Source organism: Cydia pomonella, chromosome 2 (genome assembly GCF_033807575.1).
Source record: "Cydia pomonella isolate Wapato2018A chromosome 2, ilCydPomo1, whole genome shotgun sequence".
NCBI lineage: Eukaryota > Metazoa > Arthropoda > Insecta > Lepidoptera > Tortricidae > Cydia > Cydia pomonella.
The window spans coordinates 721,324-740,256 of record NC_084704.1 but is presented as its reverse complement, the minus strand read 5'-3'; the positions used below and the strand labels follow the sequence as shown (position 1 = coordinate 740,256).

The window sequence follows — 18,933 nt, the reverse complement described above, 5'->3', positions numbered from 1 at the left end:
CGAACGCGACTACTACAGGTCAAAGGAAAACTAGGGCACAACGCAATCAAATCATAGTGTTTCAAAGTACAAACTATAAACATATGTTTAACCAATCAACCATAAGGCCAAACAGAGACATGCGTTTAACGAAGAGAGACAAGTTTATTAAGTTTAAGATTTAAATATATAAAACTTAAACTTAATAAAGAGAAAAGTTTATTAAGTTTAAGTTTTAAATATTTAAAACTTAAACTTAATAAACTTTTCCCTCTGCGTTAAATGCATGTGTCTTTGTTTGGCCTCATGGTTGGCTAGTCGAGAATGCAATTTGGCATTAAGTCGATCATTCGTACATTGTTGTATAAAATAGGTTTACTAGGGACTGAAGAAAACCTGAAATATGTTGTCTTAGTGCCTAGACATGAAATTAAGCTTGGGCTTACCTAACAGGCCTTCAGAAAACTAAGATTAAAATGTGTTTTGTCTTAGTAACAATATTAAAGCGGGTCACTCATGCATTTAAGTTGGAAATTTCTTGACATGTTGTGAGTGACCCGTTTATTTTTAACCTTTGGTATGCTTTGGAGCAGATATGCTCCATTTATATTCAACTTAACACGTTGAACGCCATGGGGGGCACCGGCGACCTCACGAAGTCAACTGCAACACGCCATGGGGGGCACCGGTGACCTCGTGTTAAACCTGTTTTTAAGACGCTATCCTGCGCCGCGTGTAGCAGTTATAAGCAATGCGTTGTATGCAAGGGACCGGCAAGGCGCTCGTTAGTAAAACGGTGGCTTGGGACGTGGGTGCAGTTAGTGACATAGTAGATTTGTTGAAAAAATGAAAAAAACAAGGCATTTTTTCAAATCACAGCTTTAATTCTATAATTTATATAATTAAGTATTTGCAATAATTATATAATTAATAGAAATTAATTTCAATTATCTTACACGACAATTATCAAAAAATAAGAAAAAATAAATTTCCCAATGCAGACACACACCTGATACATGCATTCCACAAAAAAAACATCATAAAAACCCAAAATTAACAAAAATAAACAAAAACAGCGTATCTTCTTGAACCAGTAGCAGGAATTGCCAAACCAAGCTATTGTCACACAATGCCAAAGCAGTTAAATTTTATATTATAAGCATATTTTAGCGGGTGCGAATGTGACAGTATAATGACCGGCACAGTGACCGGCGTGGCCGGCGGGGGGACCGGCGTGGCGTCATGGTAACGGTTTTTTAAATATGAACTTCACAGCGCCACGGGGGTCATCGGTGACCGCGAGTTTTTTTTTTTTTATAACTTTTTAACTAAACCTCCAATAACAAAATAAAATATATATCTATATACATATCAAAGTAATAATTGAATTTACATCAAGTTTTTTTTTAAGAAAAAATGAATATTTTGGTCTGGCGTTTAACGTGTTAAACATGAAGTTGTCACGATTGCTATATAAATGGCATATTTTTGACAGGAGCATACAAAAGGTTAACTAAGATTACCTTTTTCAGATAAAAAAAGTATATATTTCGTAATTATATATTATTTGTAATATATTTCTTTTGTTATACGAGTACTCCCTCCACTAATAAAGATGGGCGGCAAATTGAATATTAGTCACATTTCTTATCATATATAGGTATTTTTTTTTTAATTTTTGCTACGAGTCGATAAGAGAACTTGGGATCTTTTAGCGACTACCTTCCCTACCTAACCTTTTCTATCTGAACTGTCACAGACCTTACGGAGCCAGCCGCCCGTAAACTTTGCGAGGTTTGGACCTAAAATTTTAAATATATGAAAAAAAAAAACTATCTGAACATTAAACCCAGAGGGAAACCAATTGAGATCAGTCCAGATTTTTCACCATGTTTTCATTCACCAAACAGAGACCGATAAAATTTTAATATCAGAAATTGTTTCTTACATAACTTTCAAGAACTTTTCAGTGCGACCCGTGATTCAAAGCCAAGACATCCGGTTGAAAAGTCGCTCTCAACTGGCTATAAGCGCTTTTGAACATGAAGTCTATGTTTATTTCGTAAAGACGAAAGTGGACGTCGAGTTTTCATACAAACATAGTCCCCATTTTCCTCTCTGGATATGAACATTATTGAAAATACTTTGCCACAATTTTATGAATATGAACCACAGCGGTGCCCTTTCGTTTGCTTTATTCGAATTTTGAATGATTATAAGAGCATTTAAAACATGACTTTAGTGCCTAACTCATATAATAATAAAAAAATCGAAAAAAGTCAAACGAAGGGGCATATGGGCATTTATGTTTTGTTTTGTTTGTTTTGTTCAATTGCTGTTTTATCTAATTTATTGTAACACTAACTCTAGATATATAAGTTATTGTTACCTGACCCTATGGACGTCAAGTTCGAAATAAAGATTTCAGTTTCAATAGCTATGGTCAATTAATATACATCAAATTATATTTAAAAAAAAACCTTTATTTCAGACAAGGTCCATATAAAATTAGGTACAATTAGGTAAAACCAATTAGGTACACATAAAATAAAATAAAAATTACAAGTACAAATAAAACACAAGTTATTACTAGCTATTATTTACAATTTAGTCAATTTACATTACACAATTTATACATAGACACTTAACACATACTTTCTATAATGTTAAGATACAGAGAGGAAAATGAGGGGTACGTTTGTATCGATATGCGGTCGTCCCTCTTCCTCTTAACATGGTTTTAAGTAAATAGCAGTTATGCAGCAAAATTGCGATTTATCGTAAACAACACGCATCGAGACCATAAAAGTATTTTCGCCCAATTTACGATCGGTCGTGAACGAGTGTAGTGCATTTGAGTGCATTGCGAAATGCATGTGCGTTGCATAGCCCTGCTGGCGTTGGGTAAGCCATTTTTCATGTATGTGGTGTTATTTTTTTTAATTATTTGAAAGAGCGGCAAAAAAGCTGTTTGTTGCTAAGCCAAGAAGATTACACAACCAAGAAATTTCCAAACAAAGTTACCTGTCTAAACTATTATTGAGTGTTTTTTAATCGCTGTTTTTTTTACTGTTACGTATGATTCCCGCATCTTCATATTTTAAGTGAAGTGATAAATATATCATTATTATTACTTCAAATGTAGAACGTAAAATACCATCGATTATACCAAATTTATCTTATAATTCGTAAAGCTTATTTCAAAAACAAAAGCTCACCGTCTCCGTTGGCTTGGCCACGTTTTGAGAATGGAGGAGGATCGCAGCGCTAAAAGGGCATACCTGGGACGCCCGGTAGGGCGGAGGCCTATCGGACGTCCCAGATATCGCTGGGGCGATGCTGTTGAAGCGGACTTGTGCGATCTCCAGGCCGATAACTGGCGGGAGATGGCACAGGATCGAGACAACTGGCGTGTACTCATGTCGGAGGCCAAGACTCATTTTGGGTCGCTGCGCCATTAAGTAGTAGTAGTAGTATTTCAAAAACATAAAAAATCTATGGATAACTACAAGAAGTGTTGCAGTTAGTACTGGGTAAGAATTTCAATTGCCTCTGATACTCGTAAAAGTGGCTTAGGCCTACGGACACCATACGTATAAAAGATCATATTAAAATAAAATTGAAGTAATAAGTTATTAATAAGTCTAAGCGACATAGATAGGTAGATATAATCAGTTTATTTTTTGCCACAATACACACAAATAACTATTAAATTAAATATTTTAAAAACCCTCTACGCACAAAAAAATCATTTTGGAAAAAAACTGATAGTCTTCAAACTGCTGGATCGATTTTTATCAAACATAGCTAAAACTCACCGCAAGAAAACTCGCTTTCATGTAAAAAAACCGCATCGAGATTAGACCATCCGTTTCAGAGCTACGATAGACAGACAGACACAGGCGTCAAACTAATAACACCTCTCTTTTTCATAGGGGGGTTAATACATAACATGTAAAGATCTAGTACTAATAATTAGTAAAATAAACATTCTAATGTTTATTTTTCCAGCGCACGCTGCCCTGGGGAGCATCTTCCCCGTACCCAACCACCTAAACGACGTCAACGTCGCCACAACGACCGGAACTACGAATAATACGACAGTAGCTAAAAACACAATAGTGGCGAGAAGAGCTATTGCCCGTATGAAAGCTCGTCGATCCACATCTTCGTCTTCAGGAGAACGACTTCTCGGTAAAGATCTTTCTTAAAAATAATGTAAATTTTAAGCAGTCAGTCACCTTTGCACACTTGCACCATGACGAGCCAAATCTTCACCAGAACCACCAATAATACGATAATAGTCAAGAGCACCATGGTAGCGAGAAGAGCTAGTGCCCGTATCCACGTCTTCATCTTCTAGAGAACGACTTCTCGGTAAAGATCTTTCTTAACACTAATGTAAATTTTAAGCAGTCAGTCACATTTGCACACTTGCACCATGACGAGCCAAATCTCCACCAGAACCACCAATAATACGATAATAGTCAAGAGCACTATGCAATGGTAGCGAGAAGAGCTGGTGCCTATATCCACGTCTCGGCAATTCACGTCTTCATCTTCTGCAGAACGACTTCTCGGTAAAGATCTTTCTTAACACTTATGTAAATGCTAAGCAGTCTGTCACCTTTGCACACTTGCCCCATGACCAGCCAAATCACGTGCAGCACCACGAATAATACCATAACAGCCAATACCACAATGTTAGCGAGAAGAGCTGCTCTGCTGGTACCCGTATGAAAGCTCGCCGGTCCACATCTTCGTGTTCAGTAGAACGACTTCTCGGTAAAGATCTTTCTTAACACAAATGTATAGGCTGAGCAGTGAGAGTTGCCTTTGGACAATATTTGCACCATGACGAGCCAAATCTCGCCCAGAACCACCAATAATAGAATAATAGCCAAGAGCACCATGGCAGCGAGAGATCTGGGTAATCCACGTCTTCATCTTTTTAACAACACCTTTTTAACTACGTCTTCCTATAATTAATCGTGATTATCAACAGTCTGTGTTAAATGTTTCAGGAAAATCGAAATCGTCAGGAGACTCACTAGGAATGCAGTCGTCTGGAGAGAGCTCCTCAGAAGAAAAACAACGCAAACCACTTCAAGGAGGAGGATGGTTCATATTTATTTATTTTAGCTTTTTTTAACACGTCTCACATTGATATCAGCACTTTCGTAATGAGCTACAGCATTCAAAGCTATACGTAGGATGTTACGTATTCCTGCACAGTATATTTAAAGATTTTTGCCAAATATGATACTCTCATAATTTTGGTTTGTAGCCTGCCAAATCTATTTTTTTTTTTGTACATTAATGTTTTATCAAGTTTTACAAACATCAATGACCAATACAAGTAGGACTGTTCAATCTTGATCAAAGATAATAATAATTTCCAGGAGAAAGTGGCACCGTAAATGCACCCCGTGCCCCGAAGACATGACCAAGAAGTGGCGTGATCCAACCATCAAATGGATTTGCGGCGGCTACCAGCGCGCGCGCCGCTCGTTCAAGAGCGAGTGTATGATGTACTACAGGAACTGCCAGGATGGCACTAGTAAGTTATTTTTAATTGACTTAAAAAAGGATTACAGATTTAGTGAACAATCATGCTATTTCATTCAACCTCAGTACTTTTTGTAGCTACGAGACTAACTGAAATAACATAACACATTCGTACGTTTCCGTAAAAATACAATGGTAAAGGATTATTTAGTACATCTGTAAGATTTCTTTTTTGTTTTATTTGAACGGTTAGTCCTACTGCCATTACGTAAATCATGATATTTGAAGAGTAATGAGACTTTGGGTATTTTGAAAGTCTCGTAAATTTTTCCTCCAAACCCGCCATTTGATTAAATGGATCTGCTTATGAAGCCAAAAATATGGTATCCTGTTTTGTGTAGAGAGTTTTTTTTGTAAAAGGTTATTAAGGGTTTTAACAAGTCATTTCAGGTTCAAAAGGTATAGGAAATCTTTTTCTTCGGATTATTACAATCAAAGGAAATCAAAGCCTTGAATTCCTTTCAGAATGTGTTTAAAACGTCTTTTTCATAAAGATCATGCGTGTGTCAGACCCATGTGCCCAAAATGTCAACCCGAAGTTGTCAAGTTGATGCGGTTTTCAAAACGCCCACTGATGTATTCTCCGGAAGTCCAAGGGTCGTCCCTCGGGCACACGTCGGAGTTCGGTACAAGGGCTCGCAAATTGGAATATTAGTATGCCACGTCGTGACATACGACTGCGGAACTGTGTGTTGCATGCTTAAGTTTAAAACAGTATGGGGTACCTACCAGGTCAGCCTAGATTGTTCCCGATTTAGATCTATTTCATACAACACTTTTACATTCACAATACTTTTTATTGAACACCTCAAAAATAAACTTATCCATGTTCGGTAGATGTTACAAATTTTAATGTTCTGCAGGGAAATTTTAAAAGTAGGATCTGCAGGATTTTGTTTAGGTACTTATGTATATTTAGTTAGCAAGGATACAATTATTATGATCTCAGAATTTACTTTTTTGGGAGTTGTCTCGATCATAATACTTCAGTCTGAATTTTTTATTTTTATTTTAATAATTTTTTTTTTCAGTATCGTCGCAATTATCTAGTAGTCTCACTTTAGACAGACGCATGTGCGCTACCTAAGTTTAAGTATCTTAAGAAGAGTCACAAATTCGAATCACGTTTGAAGCAGAAAAAAACTACTCAAATTGTAAATATTTGTTTAAATAGCATGATTGTTTGTTGCAGTGTTCGTAAAAATCCACGACCACCGTTGCGACGAAACTGCGGTCGGCTACATGGGTGGCCGGCACTTCTTCTACGACTACCAGGTGAAGTTGCCAGACGACACAAGCGGAAAGAGCACTGAGAGCGACAGCTCGAGCTTTGACTCCTCCGACAGCTCCGCCAGAAAATCCGACAGCGGAGACGGTTGATTATTTATCCTAATAAACACATTTAAGAACTAATCTTTGATTTTCTCTCACTTAAACATAGAGGAAATATCTATAAATAGGAGCCATTTCTTCTACGACTACCAGGTGATGTTACCGGACAACAGACCAGCGGCAAGAACACCGAAATTCACGTCTCGAGCGTCGAAAAAGTTTTCCTTTAATTGATCATAGAGATATTAACCCTTTATTAAATCATGGTAAAAATTATTCCCAGATAATATCCACAGAGAATGGGGACTACGTTTGTACGCAGAATCGGTAGTAATTTAGTAGTAATGTTCCTTTTAATGACTTTTCGAGTTATCGCCGGGAAGAATTGGGTAAAAAGATCTGTTTCCGATCCATAATACATATTTTATTGGTGTTAAAATAAAATATAAAAACATACATAAAGTCAAAGCAATCTGCTGATGTAATGACGAAGTTACGCACCACTGCTCTTCATAATTGAGATTTTAATTATTCTTAAACAAATTGACACTTTATATTAATGATAGCGACTGCAGATCATCACTTTCCGAAACGCCCTAAAGGCTTGCAATATTTATTTCAAATTATATAGTCATTTATAAAAAAATAAGGCATCTAAATACCCGTAGCACAACTTTCGTTAGTTAGTTATTTTTATGTTATGTAACATTGGTATAAAAAATTATATGTTGGGATTTAGTTTAATATTAAATATTCTTTACTGTTTATAAAAACTTTTGAACAAAAAATAAGACCGACTTCAAATATTATCAAAAGCGCCATACATGTACCTATAACATTTGAAGAGTTCCCTCGATTTCTCCAAGATCCCATCATCAGACCTCGACTTGGTGCCAACGGGACCATCTCGGGGTTATATCCGTTCGATAAAAAAAAATTGACAATCGGTTTACGATTCTCGGAGATATCGAGTAACATACATTAAAAAAAAATCAGTCGAATTGAGAACCTCCTCCTTTTTTGAAGTCGGTTAAAAATACAAATTACAATCAACATCAAAACTAAACAAAAAAATTAGACTACAAATATTCAATAGACGTAAGGAATACATGATTTTTTGTGATTTGATTGCTGCCATGTATCAATTTAGTGAAGGAAAATAGTCTTCTCGAGTTATCTTAAGTCAAAACAATACTTATGCTGGCACCTCAGTATTAACTTTAATTTTAGTTACATAAGTATTTTTATTACGAGTTATAATTATCACTAAGAGCTACTAACCTTAGGTATGTAACAATAATTATTGTAGGTTAAGACTCGAGTTCTTTGTTTCCTCTGTTTTAAGACTTAATTTTTCCAGACTCTTATAATAAAGTTGAAATTCTAGTTCTTTTCAACCTGAGTCTTTTGTAGAGACTCAAGTCCTCTTTAGGGAACTAAGATTTTACATACAAATTTTCATAACGCATAGTCTTCACAAACATGGCTTAGGTACATAAATAATACTGTAACGCTTATTTTATTTAGATAAAACCTACAAAATTATTGACGGGGTCTTCATTTAAAGACTCGAGTCTTTTTGAGTTGCGCTTAAAAAAGATTCGACTCGGGACTTACTCGGAAGTTTTACAAGCGCTTAGTCTCGTAAAAACCATTCGAGTTCTTCAATTTAGACTCAAAAGCATCGAGTTCCTAATGTCCCTATCAACACTAACTACAACGACGTATAAGTTATACAAAGATCCTCCACTCCAGGGTTTATCTATTGTTCATATATTCCCTGAGCAGACACCAATGAATCAAGCAGAATTATCTCAAGAGATCGTCGCATCATTAATCGCCGTAGCAATTTGTCATACAGACAGACGGAGAGGATGAAAGCTGCACACTCAACGCCCCCACACTATTCTCTACTTTAACACTTAACTGTAAGGTTTCCTTTACATTGTCTGCGAATGTAACGAAGTTTTTTTTTTTCAAATTAAGTGCTTTTAGTTTGTAGATGTAGACGTTTGACTTAAAGTTGTTTTTTTGTTTGGCTACAATGATGTAGGTGTTAAAATCGTGTAGTAAAATACAATGATAACTGTGTGTCATGAGTTGCCTAGGTGTTTAACGCTGGGTCTTATTTAAATACAAGTCATTTTATGAGCATTTGCTCAATCATAAGCAGGATACCTGTTAATATTGTCAATTTGTGAAGGTGATAAGCAATTTTACATGAGCTTTTCCAAACAAGTATTAAGTTGTTTTAGAGAACACTCAAGAGATAGAACGACACGGATAAAGTGCCAAGAATAGTACACGACCATACTGCCCATGTATTAAGGTTGTGTATACATATTTATGGCACTTTGTCCGTATCGATATTTCCAGACGTGACAGTACATACGAAAGTATTTTTGCCTGAGCTGATACGGAGACGATACGCACTCGTTCGTGATTTTCCTCAAAATAGCCGCAAACTCGCGTAGAAATTGTCTTTAAGTTGTACATGCTCTCTTAGAATTTTATAATTATGAAATTTCTAAGAAATAACGTAAAACATACATCAGTAAGTAATGCATTCTGCTGTGTCAACTTTGTTTTCATGTAAAAAAATAATAATTTTTTTATGATTTTTTTTTAGACTACGTCGGTGGCAAACAAGCATACGGCCCGCAGATGATGGTAAGCAGTCTCCGTAGCCTATGTACACCTGCAACTCCAGAGGAGTAACATGCGCGTTGCCGACCCTAAACCCGCCCCCCCTAGCCCTCGTTGAGCTCTGACAACCTTACTTACCTACTTACCGGCAAGAACACAACACTATGAGTAAGGGTCTAGTGTTATTTGGCTGCGGTTTTCTGTAAGGTAGAGGTACTTCCCCAGTTGGGCTCTGCTCTAGATCCCTACCACACAAAGCGAGATGAAATTCACAATGCCCATACCTCTCTAACACAATGCCCATACCTCTCTTACATCACCCGTTTTAAAATAATTAACGATAACATTTACTTTTAATACCAAATCCATATTCATCAGTTCCCCGGTTTAATTAGAGTGCTCTTTCATTTTCGTATTCATCTTCGGAGCTTCGAGTAAAATAACTCAAAGATAATACGATGGACCGTTAATACGGGTAGAATTACTCGTTTCGCGAATATAATTATATTGAAAGAAAGATTGATGAATTTATTTATCATTATTTGGATTTTCATTTTTATTCTGATACATTTTTCAGTATATTGATACTGAAAAGGAAAGTAATTAACTAGTTAAAGTACTTAACCTGAGCGTTATTTTTTGGCAAATATTTGCAAAATAGACGACACAAAATGAAAACTTTAATTCTACAACACACTTCCAGGCCATTATAGTAGAAAATGTTATTGAAAATTTTTTTGTTAATTGAAAGTTTTGTTGTCACTTTAATCATTTTTTTAAAAACAATGAAAAACTGAAAAATACGAAAAATGTTTTTTTTTTTTTTTATTACGAAAAGGTAACCATTTGACCACAATCTCACTTGATGGAAAGTACCGATGCAGTCTAGGATGGAACATGCTTACCTAAAAGATGTCTATTCACTCTCGATTTAAAAAGGTCCAAGATATAGTGGACTGGAATAGATTTGCAGGAAGTGAATTCCACTCCTTAGCCGTTCCCATGATAACGCTGGTAGCGCTTAGTGCGAATCAGTGGTAAAGTAACGACGACGTAAGGGTGAAACGCAAGTCCGCGTCTAGTCCCACGGTGGCAGAACGGAGATGGGGGGATAAGATTAATGTAATCCCATCGCACACTCCCCGAAATATGCTTATTTTTCTTTCTTACATCTTCTTCTTCAGTCGGTCCCTCAATGCTGAGGATCGTGATATCATGTCCTTCTGTTGAAGACCAGATTCCTCCATAGGCTTCTATTCCTCGCCAAGCGCATGGCATTTCTTACATACACAAGCTAAATACATGCATGCCAAGTTTCTAGCTTTCTTCCGGATCGGAATAGTCAAAAAAAAAAAAAAGTATAGACTTTGGAAATTTGTTCGGGATATTAGCCGGATTATAATTATTGTTGACTAAGAGCTTTGAGTCCTGTGCTTTAAGACTCGACTGATATTTTCAGACTCTGATAATTAAACCGAAACTCGAGTTTTTTTTTCAACTTGTTAGAGGCCCGAGTCTTTTATAGAGATTTGAGTCCTTTTCAGACATCTCTCATTTTTTTTTACCAAAAACAAATGCATATTCTTCATGTAGAATCAATAAGCTAGATACACCATGTAATAAGAGTTATTTCTTACTGCTACTAGTATTTACATAAAACCTACAAAATGGTTAACGGACTCTTTATTCCGAGGCTCAAGTCCTTTCTTTAGAGTTGCATTTTTTTAATAAACCGATCGCTGATTGGCCATAGTCACACCTGATGGAAAGTGAAGAAGAATTAAATAAAGGACTCGATACGGGACTTAAGACTTGGAAGCTTTTTTTGCGCAGACTAAGCAGTTTAACGTCCTCTACGTGGACGGAGTCACGGGCAGAGGTTAGCGGTAATATAAAAAGAAAAGGGCCATTTCGAAGATTTACACAAACAATAAAAAACGTAGGTGATTAGTTGCCGCAGACATTACTCAGGTCTCTCCTAAGTCTGGGATCTAGATAAGTGGGCAGGCAAACATTAGTTAGGCTTTTCGGCTAATGAAACTCTCGGTAAACTACATAACTCAGGTGTTGGAAGTATTGTGTAAATATGTGGCTTGAATAGAATAGCGGCCTAAATTACACAAAATATTAGAATGCTAAGTGATAATTTCGGTCTGGGTCTTAATGTAATGTTTTAAGAAAAATATACTTTACTCCAGGGTAAAGACTGCTGCTTTATAAATCGCAAGTCCCCATATGGAGTATTGCTGTCACCTTTGGGCAGGAGCACCTAGATGCCAGCTTGGACCCTTCGACTCAATCCTAAGGTGGGTATTGAACCTTTAAGTCTAAGGGGAGACTTTGTCTCCTTATGTATGTTCTACCGCTTGTACAATGGGCTGTGCTCTGAAGAATTGTTCGACAATCATGTCATCAGCATCATGGGCATCAGCCCACGGCTACTTATTTTATTTCTATCACCGCACCGCCCGCCGTCGGCAGGGCGTTCATCCTCACACCCTAGAACCTAAATGGTCGCGTACTGTGCGGTTTAAGAGGAACTTCCTCCCGCGGACGCTCCGGCTGTGGAATGAGCTACCTGCCGAGGTTTTCCCGAGGGTCTACGTTCTTCAAAAAAGGAGTGTACCTAAAGAGTTTTAGAGGGTCGGCAACGCGCATGTAACACATCTGGAGTTGCAGGCGTCCATAGGCTACGGTAAGTGCTTACCATCAGGCGGGCCGTATGCTTGTTTGCCACCGTAGTAGTATAAAATAAAATAAAAAACTAGGTACAACAAAGAAAATACGGGCCACTAAGAATTTTGATAATTACAGGAAAAGTAATTTTATATTGAAACAATTGATGCTTATTTAATTTTTATAAGTCTTAATAACAACCAACGCCTTATTTTACTGCTATAAAAAAAATACAGGATATGTATATAGGTTGGTTGGTTGGATGTTTTCTATGGCCAGGAATTTTTAAATTTAATATTGAAAAGTACTAAAAATATAGGCCTAACCACTTCCACTCTTTTATTTAAACTGTAACGGGTAAGATTTTCAGGACTTATCAAAATTATTTAAAAAAAAATAACTTAACAATATTATCCGCGGTTACAAGAAAAGATAGTTAACGATCTAACCTATCTGACACTTTAATTTGGCAAACGATGCACCCATGGAAGTTGGAAGTTAAGAATACAATCATGTACCAAAAAGTGTCCGTCAATAAACCTTAAATAGGTGGCGCTGCAATACCTAGAATATTTGAAAAAAAATATTCAAATCATTGACAGCGCACTTCACTCCGTCAATAACGCCTAGGTTCTTAGCTACTCTAGCGCTACTCTGGAGAGATTTGGAACTATTATTTACAGCTGACAGCTGGACACTTTTGCAACAGTTCTCCCTAATTGCCTATGGAGATTGTATTCCTTACCTCTACCTTCCATAGATGCACCCTTACTCAGTGATATGCCCGCAAAACCAATATTTTTTTTTCTATATTAAGGGTCTACATTTTTCTGTGTTAAAATTTAAGATGGTACGCGTTTCTTGACACACGCAAAAAAACACCTATCGCACTGTTATCATAAATATTTCTAAGAAACTCATCTAACCTCAACCGCACCTGCCATTACACATCATACGTATGTTAAAGGTATTGTGTTATTTGCATAATCCCCCTTAACGTGCCCTCATTTAGGGGAGGCGGGGGTAAAGCGGGCAACATGAATGTTGCCAAAAATTGCCTTCTTTTGTCAAAACTTTTGTAAATTACGTAGGCAATTGAGAAAAGATTGGGTGTTGTTAATGCTTTTCTAGATACTGTTGAGTTAAAAGGTTGTCTATATGTAAATTTTGTGATTAAAAGTTTCATTCTCAAAATAATGAAACATTTGAAAGAAAACCGAAATTTCCATTAACATGCTTTATATTTAAAATCAATTTCACACCGTTTCACACCGTTTTTTTATTATGTATTTTTTATTACTTCAACTATCTAATTAAACAAACTATCAACTATGTAATGAGCGAAAAGAAGATGCTAAAACTAAAAAAAAGCCTAAAACTGCTTTACCCGAAGATTGACTTGTAGAAACACCTCTATAGCATTAAGTGCGCTTTTTCTACGTTGTATTTTTTGTGCAAACAATATTATAGGAACTTTTCCTTAATATATTTTAATATTAATAACAAAAAGATGATCAAACACAGTATTATTCACAGCTTGTGTCATCTCCATATATTTTATAATTTATAACCTTAAAACTCAAAGTATGTATTGCGATGACAGCTCTCACCGTACCCAATTTACGTGAAAAATTCTACAAACATTCAAATAAACAAGTTCAGAATGAAGTCAACAAACCAGAACTCACCAGCTATATTAATAACGCTATGTTAGTTTGCTACCCCTCCCCCCCCTCCTAACCGCTCCCGATGAGAAATGTCACCCATATACAACACCCATCCCAGCACATTTGTAACGCGCTTTTATTAAATTTTTGAAGAATTGTGACCATTTCTGATTCCATATATATTATTGTAATGATTGAAATCTGTTCCTACAACGTATGTTTTCTTATTTTTCCTAAACTTATACGAAGACTCTATTGAGATTAAAGGTCTAATTTTCATTTTGCTGTAGTATTTTACGTCAGAATTCGATAAAGTTTGGTGGACATAATAAAGAGTTCCCTATTCTGTACAAATTATACTGACCAGTGCGTTATTATTACACCGATTAGCAAATGAATATTTTTGTTTTAATAACCATTTCGATGAAATAAATCTGGTGACTCGGAAACGTAACAAATAATATCACAACACGAAGGGCGGGTGCTGATTTCACTCGACTTTTCCTTGACGTGTCTGTCAACGCTTTAAGATTTAAGCGAAAACGTCTTCGGGACAAATAAAAGGTTTTCTTTTCTTTTGTTAAAATGTATATTGTGTAAGGTGATTTTAATAACTCGGGGTTTAGGCTTCGGGTTTGTGTTCAAAAAGTCACTCCGATTGTTCATATTTTGTTTTATTTTAATAATGCTATAAATAATAAATCTTTTGAGAGCTACATTTTACTTCAGTCAATAATTCTAGAACACACTTATTGCCCTGGTATTTATAACTGTTGCATTAACACGAAGACAAAGAAGGTTAAAGATAGTTTATTTTCGTCAAAAGCTATATCAGCTCTCACCCTACACCTCTGCCCGAGAAGATTTAAGTCCCTCCCCAATTGGAGGAATATAAGGTTCTAATGATTACCATTTTCAAAGTACTTAAATGACATAATATTTAAAAAACTGAGTTTATTAAAACGGGCAGGCCACACTGGTGCGTTGCGTTGCGTTGCGTCGCGTCGTCACGTATGTGTGGCATGTCATAAAAATGTATGTAAAACGACGCAACGTCGACGCTGCGAGGACGCCTGCAATGAAAAAACGCGACGCAACGCACCAGTGAGGCCTCACACTAATAAGACGCAATTAGGGATGTCAAACTTATCCAATAGTTATACATTTGTACACTATATCATATAATGTATACATACGAGTATACATGTATGTAACTCTTCATTACACACGTGTATTCACTTTAAATAACTTATTAATTGTTTATTGAAATTAGTTTGGTTTAGTAACGTAATTTAATTTGCTTTAGTGTAATATTGAGTAACTTTGCTATGGAGTACGATATTAATTGTTATTATTAATAAAGCCATGGTTAGCAGTAATAAAGTTTGTATTAAGGAATTTCAATCATATACTTTCATGAAGTAAGTTTGATTTTAGATTAGCGCTGGAAAGAAAAAAGGTTTTGACAAAAAAATCATTTATGGCACATGCTTTTATCGTTGACTGTGCTTTTCTTTCCACGGGCAACTGATAGGTTACGACGATTCTAACAACCCCAAATTCAATTACATGGTTTACTTTTTTGTACATAGTGTTCGTTTGTCTTTCATGTTTTACTTTTTGACTCTCAATTGCTCAAAGGTTGACTGGAAGAGATCCTTTGTTGTATCTTTACCTGTCTTACGTACAAATAAGTGTTTACATACATACATACAATTATTTTGCGGTATTTTATCACACAGTTCCCATGGCCACGACCTGTCTCCATCGATTTTCATATATGTATGTGCAAAATTTCAGCTCAATCGAAAATCGGGAAGTGAATAAAATTTTGCTTCCAAGATTTCAATAAAAGTTAGTAAAAAATGATCCATATACTTAACCAATTATAAAAGAAGTAACCAACTTTTAAATACTACTTAATTCTCTACGTTTTATTGCATCTTTTAATAAACTTAACGAAAAAGTGCAAAAGTGAATAAATTACTTCGTGCTTACCAAAAAAGTGTGATAAATGCTTTCCCCAACTTCCTCTTACCTGCAACAAAAGCGCCATTTCAAAAACGGAACACAACTTCGGACAACCTGTGAGCGAATAACATGGATGGAAGAATAACTTTTATAATTTTTCATCACACTTGCTCGAAAAAGGTCTTATTTCATGCAAGTGTACTAGTACTAAAGGACAATAGGCATATTGTTCCCACGGGAGTTATGGATTGTGAAATAAAAGCTATAACTCCCTAGGGAGTTATAGTTTATTTTTTGTCACTAAAACATACGAACCATACAGGTTTACTTCTAAAATGCTGACGTTTCAATTTTTTTTCTGTTTAGAAAGATTTGATTAATTTAATAGCAATTTAAAATATTTTTACACAATTTCAAATTTCAAAGGCCTTCGATGTCTAACCTGTCAAACAATGACAATATGCTGGATGTTTGAAATGTCACCGTATTTAAGAATTAATTAGCTTCACATTTCGTTTTTTCTTCGCAAGTGTGATGAAGAACATTGTGTGTAATTCCGGGGTTAAGAATACTGCAAACTCGGGTCTTTAATTCCCTTCAGCCTGCGGCTGAATTATTACCCTCGTGTCCAATATTTTACGTACCCCCCCCCCCCCTCACGTTGCACAATGTACTATTAAGCCTGTGAATATCTAGGATATATTTGTTAAGCGTGGACATCTACGCACACCCATTCAGCATGCACAGATCTTTAATAGTCTGTAAAATAGTTTGTGATTTTTTATACCTCACTATTGATAATATTCATATCACATGGAGGTTCTTTGTGGAGCAATTACTACACGCAAAATTGTTTCATTCCAATTTCAGCCGATAGCTATTCAATTCCAATGATCATAAAAAGCAATAAACAATTTTACAACTCAAAGGGTAAACAGGGGCGAGCCGACACCCGAATAAAAATAAAACTCGTCAGGTGTTGGCGTAAAAACTGAAACAGGGTGTTTTTAATAAAATAAGAGAGTAAACGCCGGACCCTAAAACAAGGTGTTATTTTTTTATCGCGGCGACATCTGGCGGAAAATACGTGGGGAAATATAAACATACCGTATAGTGCCAGCGTTGTAATGGCGGTCGCGACACATTCGATTTTTCACCCTGTGTTCATAGAGGGTATGGAAATTGGGTTTTTTATCTGTGTTTTTTGGCAATGGCTTCACGATAAATCAAGTTGCACAGCAGTATTTCAAACGGTTCGCGAAACATCTGTTTTGGAATGTGCAAGCAAATATAATGGAAAAATGAAGTGTTCTATTTGAAATGGAATATGACAAATAAAATCTTACATAACGGAGTGTCCAAAAATATTCGTCATGTTCTGAAAATGAAATCATGCGAAATATTTTGCGCCCATGATAGTGTGTATACGTCGTCAATAAAGAACTGCGTAGTGAAATCTTTTCTAGTATTTCAACACAAAAATAAAATTAGAAACATAAACTGGAAACATGAAGTACATCATGTCAACATGTGGGCGCTCTGTAGTAAGGGACGAAGCGACAATAAAACACCTGAAGATGGTATATCATGCTTAAGTAGAGTCAAAACTTCGATATAGCATTAAACTCTGGGGACGCCGCTATTACAATGTAGACTCGGTTTTTTTTTTTTTTTAATTTTTTAATTTTTTTTTTTAGGATTACCAATAGTTAATACATCTTACATGCTCTTAAATCTACATGACAATCAGGACTAATGCTTATCTAATTATAGGTAACCACATCTTTTCAAGATGTAAAATAGTAAGTACCATATGCTAATTGTACCATAGTTCGCATCTCGCAAAGAGATTCTTGCCTGGATCATTACACCGAACTTAAAATATTGCACGCGCAAAGTACTGCCAGTATCGCAGTTGTCGGCACATTGTCTCAGCGCCCTAGTCTGATGGTTCTATCTTTCTTTCAATATTAATTTAGTTATTGTTATTTATCTTTCAATATTAATTAAATCTTGTAAATAGTTGATATAGATGCATGATATTAAAATCTATTATAAATTACATTTATATTCATATACAATGTAAATTGTGACTGAAAATAAACATTTAATAACTGTCCTAAGTTATTAATCAAAGATAAAGAAACTGAGCCAAATTTAGAGCAAAATGATAAGAAAATCTATAATTTCAATCCCATAAAGATGCCTGATTGAGGTTTCATGTCAATTTTCTAAAACCTGGTGTCTGTTAGAGTGTAGCACTCTAACAGCCCTTTTAAGATGCAATCGGGAAAGCGGTAAAATGAAGAAAGGATATCGTGTACAGTAACAATAAAAATAGCAATATAGGTAGTTCTTCTTCTTCGAGTTGTCCCGGCATTTTGCCACGGCTCATGGGAGCCTGGGGTCCGCTTGACAACTAATCCTAAGATTTGGCGTAGGCACTAGTTTTTACGTAAGCGACTGCCATCTGACCTTCCAACCCAAAAGGTAAACTAGGCCTTGTTAGGATTAGTCCGGTTTCGTCACGATGTTTTCCTTCACCGAAAAGCGACTGGTAAATATCAAATGATATTTCGTACATAAGTTCCGAAAAACTCACTCGTACGAGCCGGGGTTTGAACCCGCGACCTCCGGATTGCAAGTCGCACGCTCTTACCGCTAGCCCACCGGCAATATAGGTAGTTACTAAAACTATACTTGCTAGTACGAGTGAATAATATGAAAAGCAATCCACTCATAGTTTGATACCCTTGCTTTTGATACCCTTTGATCTTAAGCAAATTACGCACTACTGTAATGAACCCTTGTTGGCGTCAGCTGCCGCTGCGTTTCTTAACAACTTTAGTAATAGTGTCCATTAGAAAAGTTTACCCTTAAGTGCATGTCATAATGTAATATAATTATAACCGTCATTTTATAATATGGTTTCGTATACACTAAATGGTTAAATACTATCGGGGAAACGTTAAAATGTAAAGATAATAAAAAAGCAATAAAAACTGCAAATAAATAGTTACTTAAACTTCACTCGCTATTGCCAGTGAATAATATGAAAAGCAATCCCCTCATAGTTTGACACTCCACTTAAGCA

General features: G+C 36.0%; 2 protein-coding genes across 2 annotated transcripts in view; one reads left to right on the top strand and one right to left on the bottom strand.

The window, feature by feature from the left end:
- Positions 1-18,933, bottom strand: part of LOC133515617 (uncharacterized) — a 1,004,237-nt gene that overhangs the window by 418,342 nt on the left and 566,962 nt on the right.
- Positions 2,587-6,960, top strand: LOC133530825 (uncharacterized). Its single transcript, XM_061868888.1, has 5 exons — positions 2,587-2,883; positions 3,991-4,173; positions 5,004-5,100; positions 5,382-5,539; positions 6,740-6,960. Exons 1-5 carry the CDS (start codon positions 2,850-2,852, stop codon positions 6,925-6,927), a joined length of 660 nt encoding a protein of 219 aa, XP_061724872.1. The 5' UTR covers positions 2,587-2,849; the 3' UTR covers positions 6,928-6,960.

Coding starts and splice junctions, on each gene's coding strand:
- LOC133530825 (XM_061868888.1), top strand. CDS start 2,850: ATGCATGTGCGTTGCATAGCCCTGCTGGCGTTGG. Junction 4,174..5,003: donor TTCAGGAGAACGACTTCTCG/GTAAAGATCTTT, acceptor TAAATGTTTCAG/GAAAATCGAAATCGTCAGGA. Junction 5,101..5,381: donor CCACTTCAAGGAGGAGGATG/GTTCATATTTAT, acceptor AATAATTTCCAG/GAGAAAGTGGCACCGTAAAT.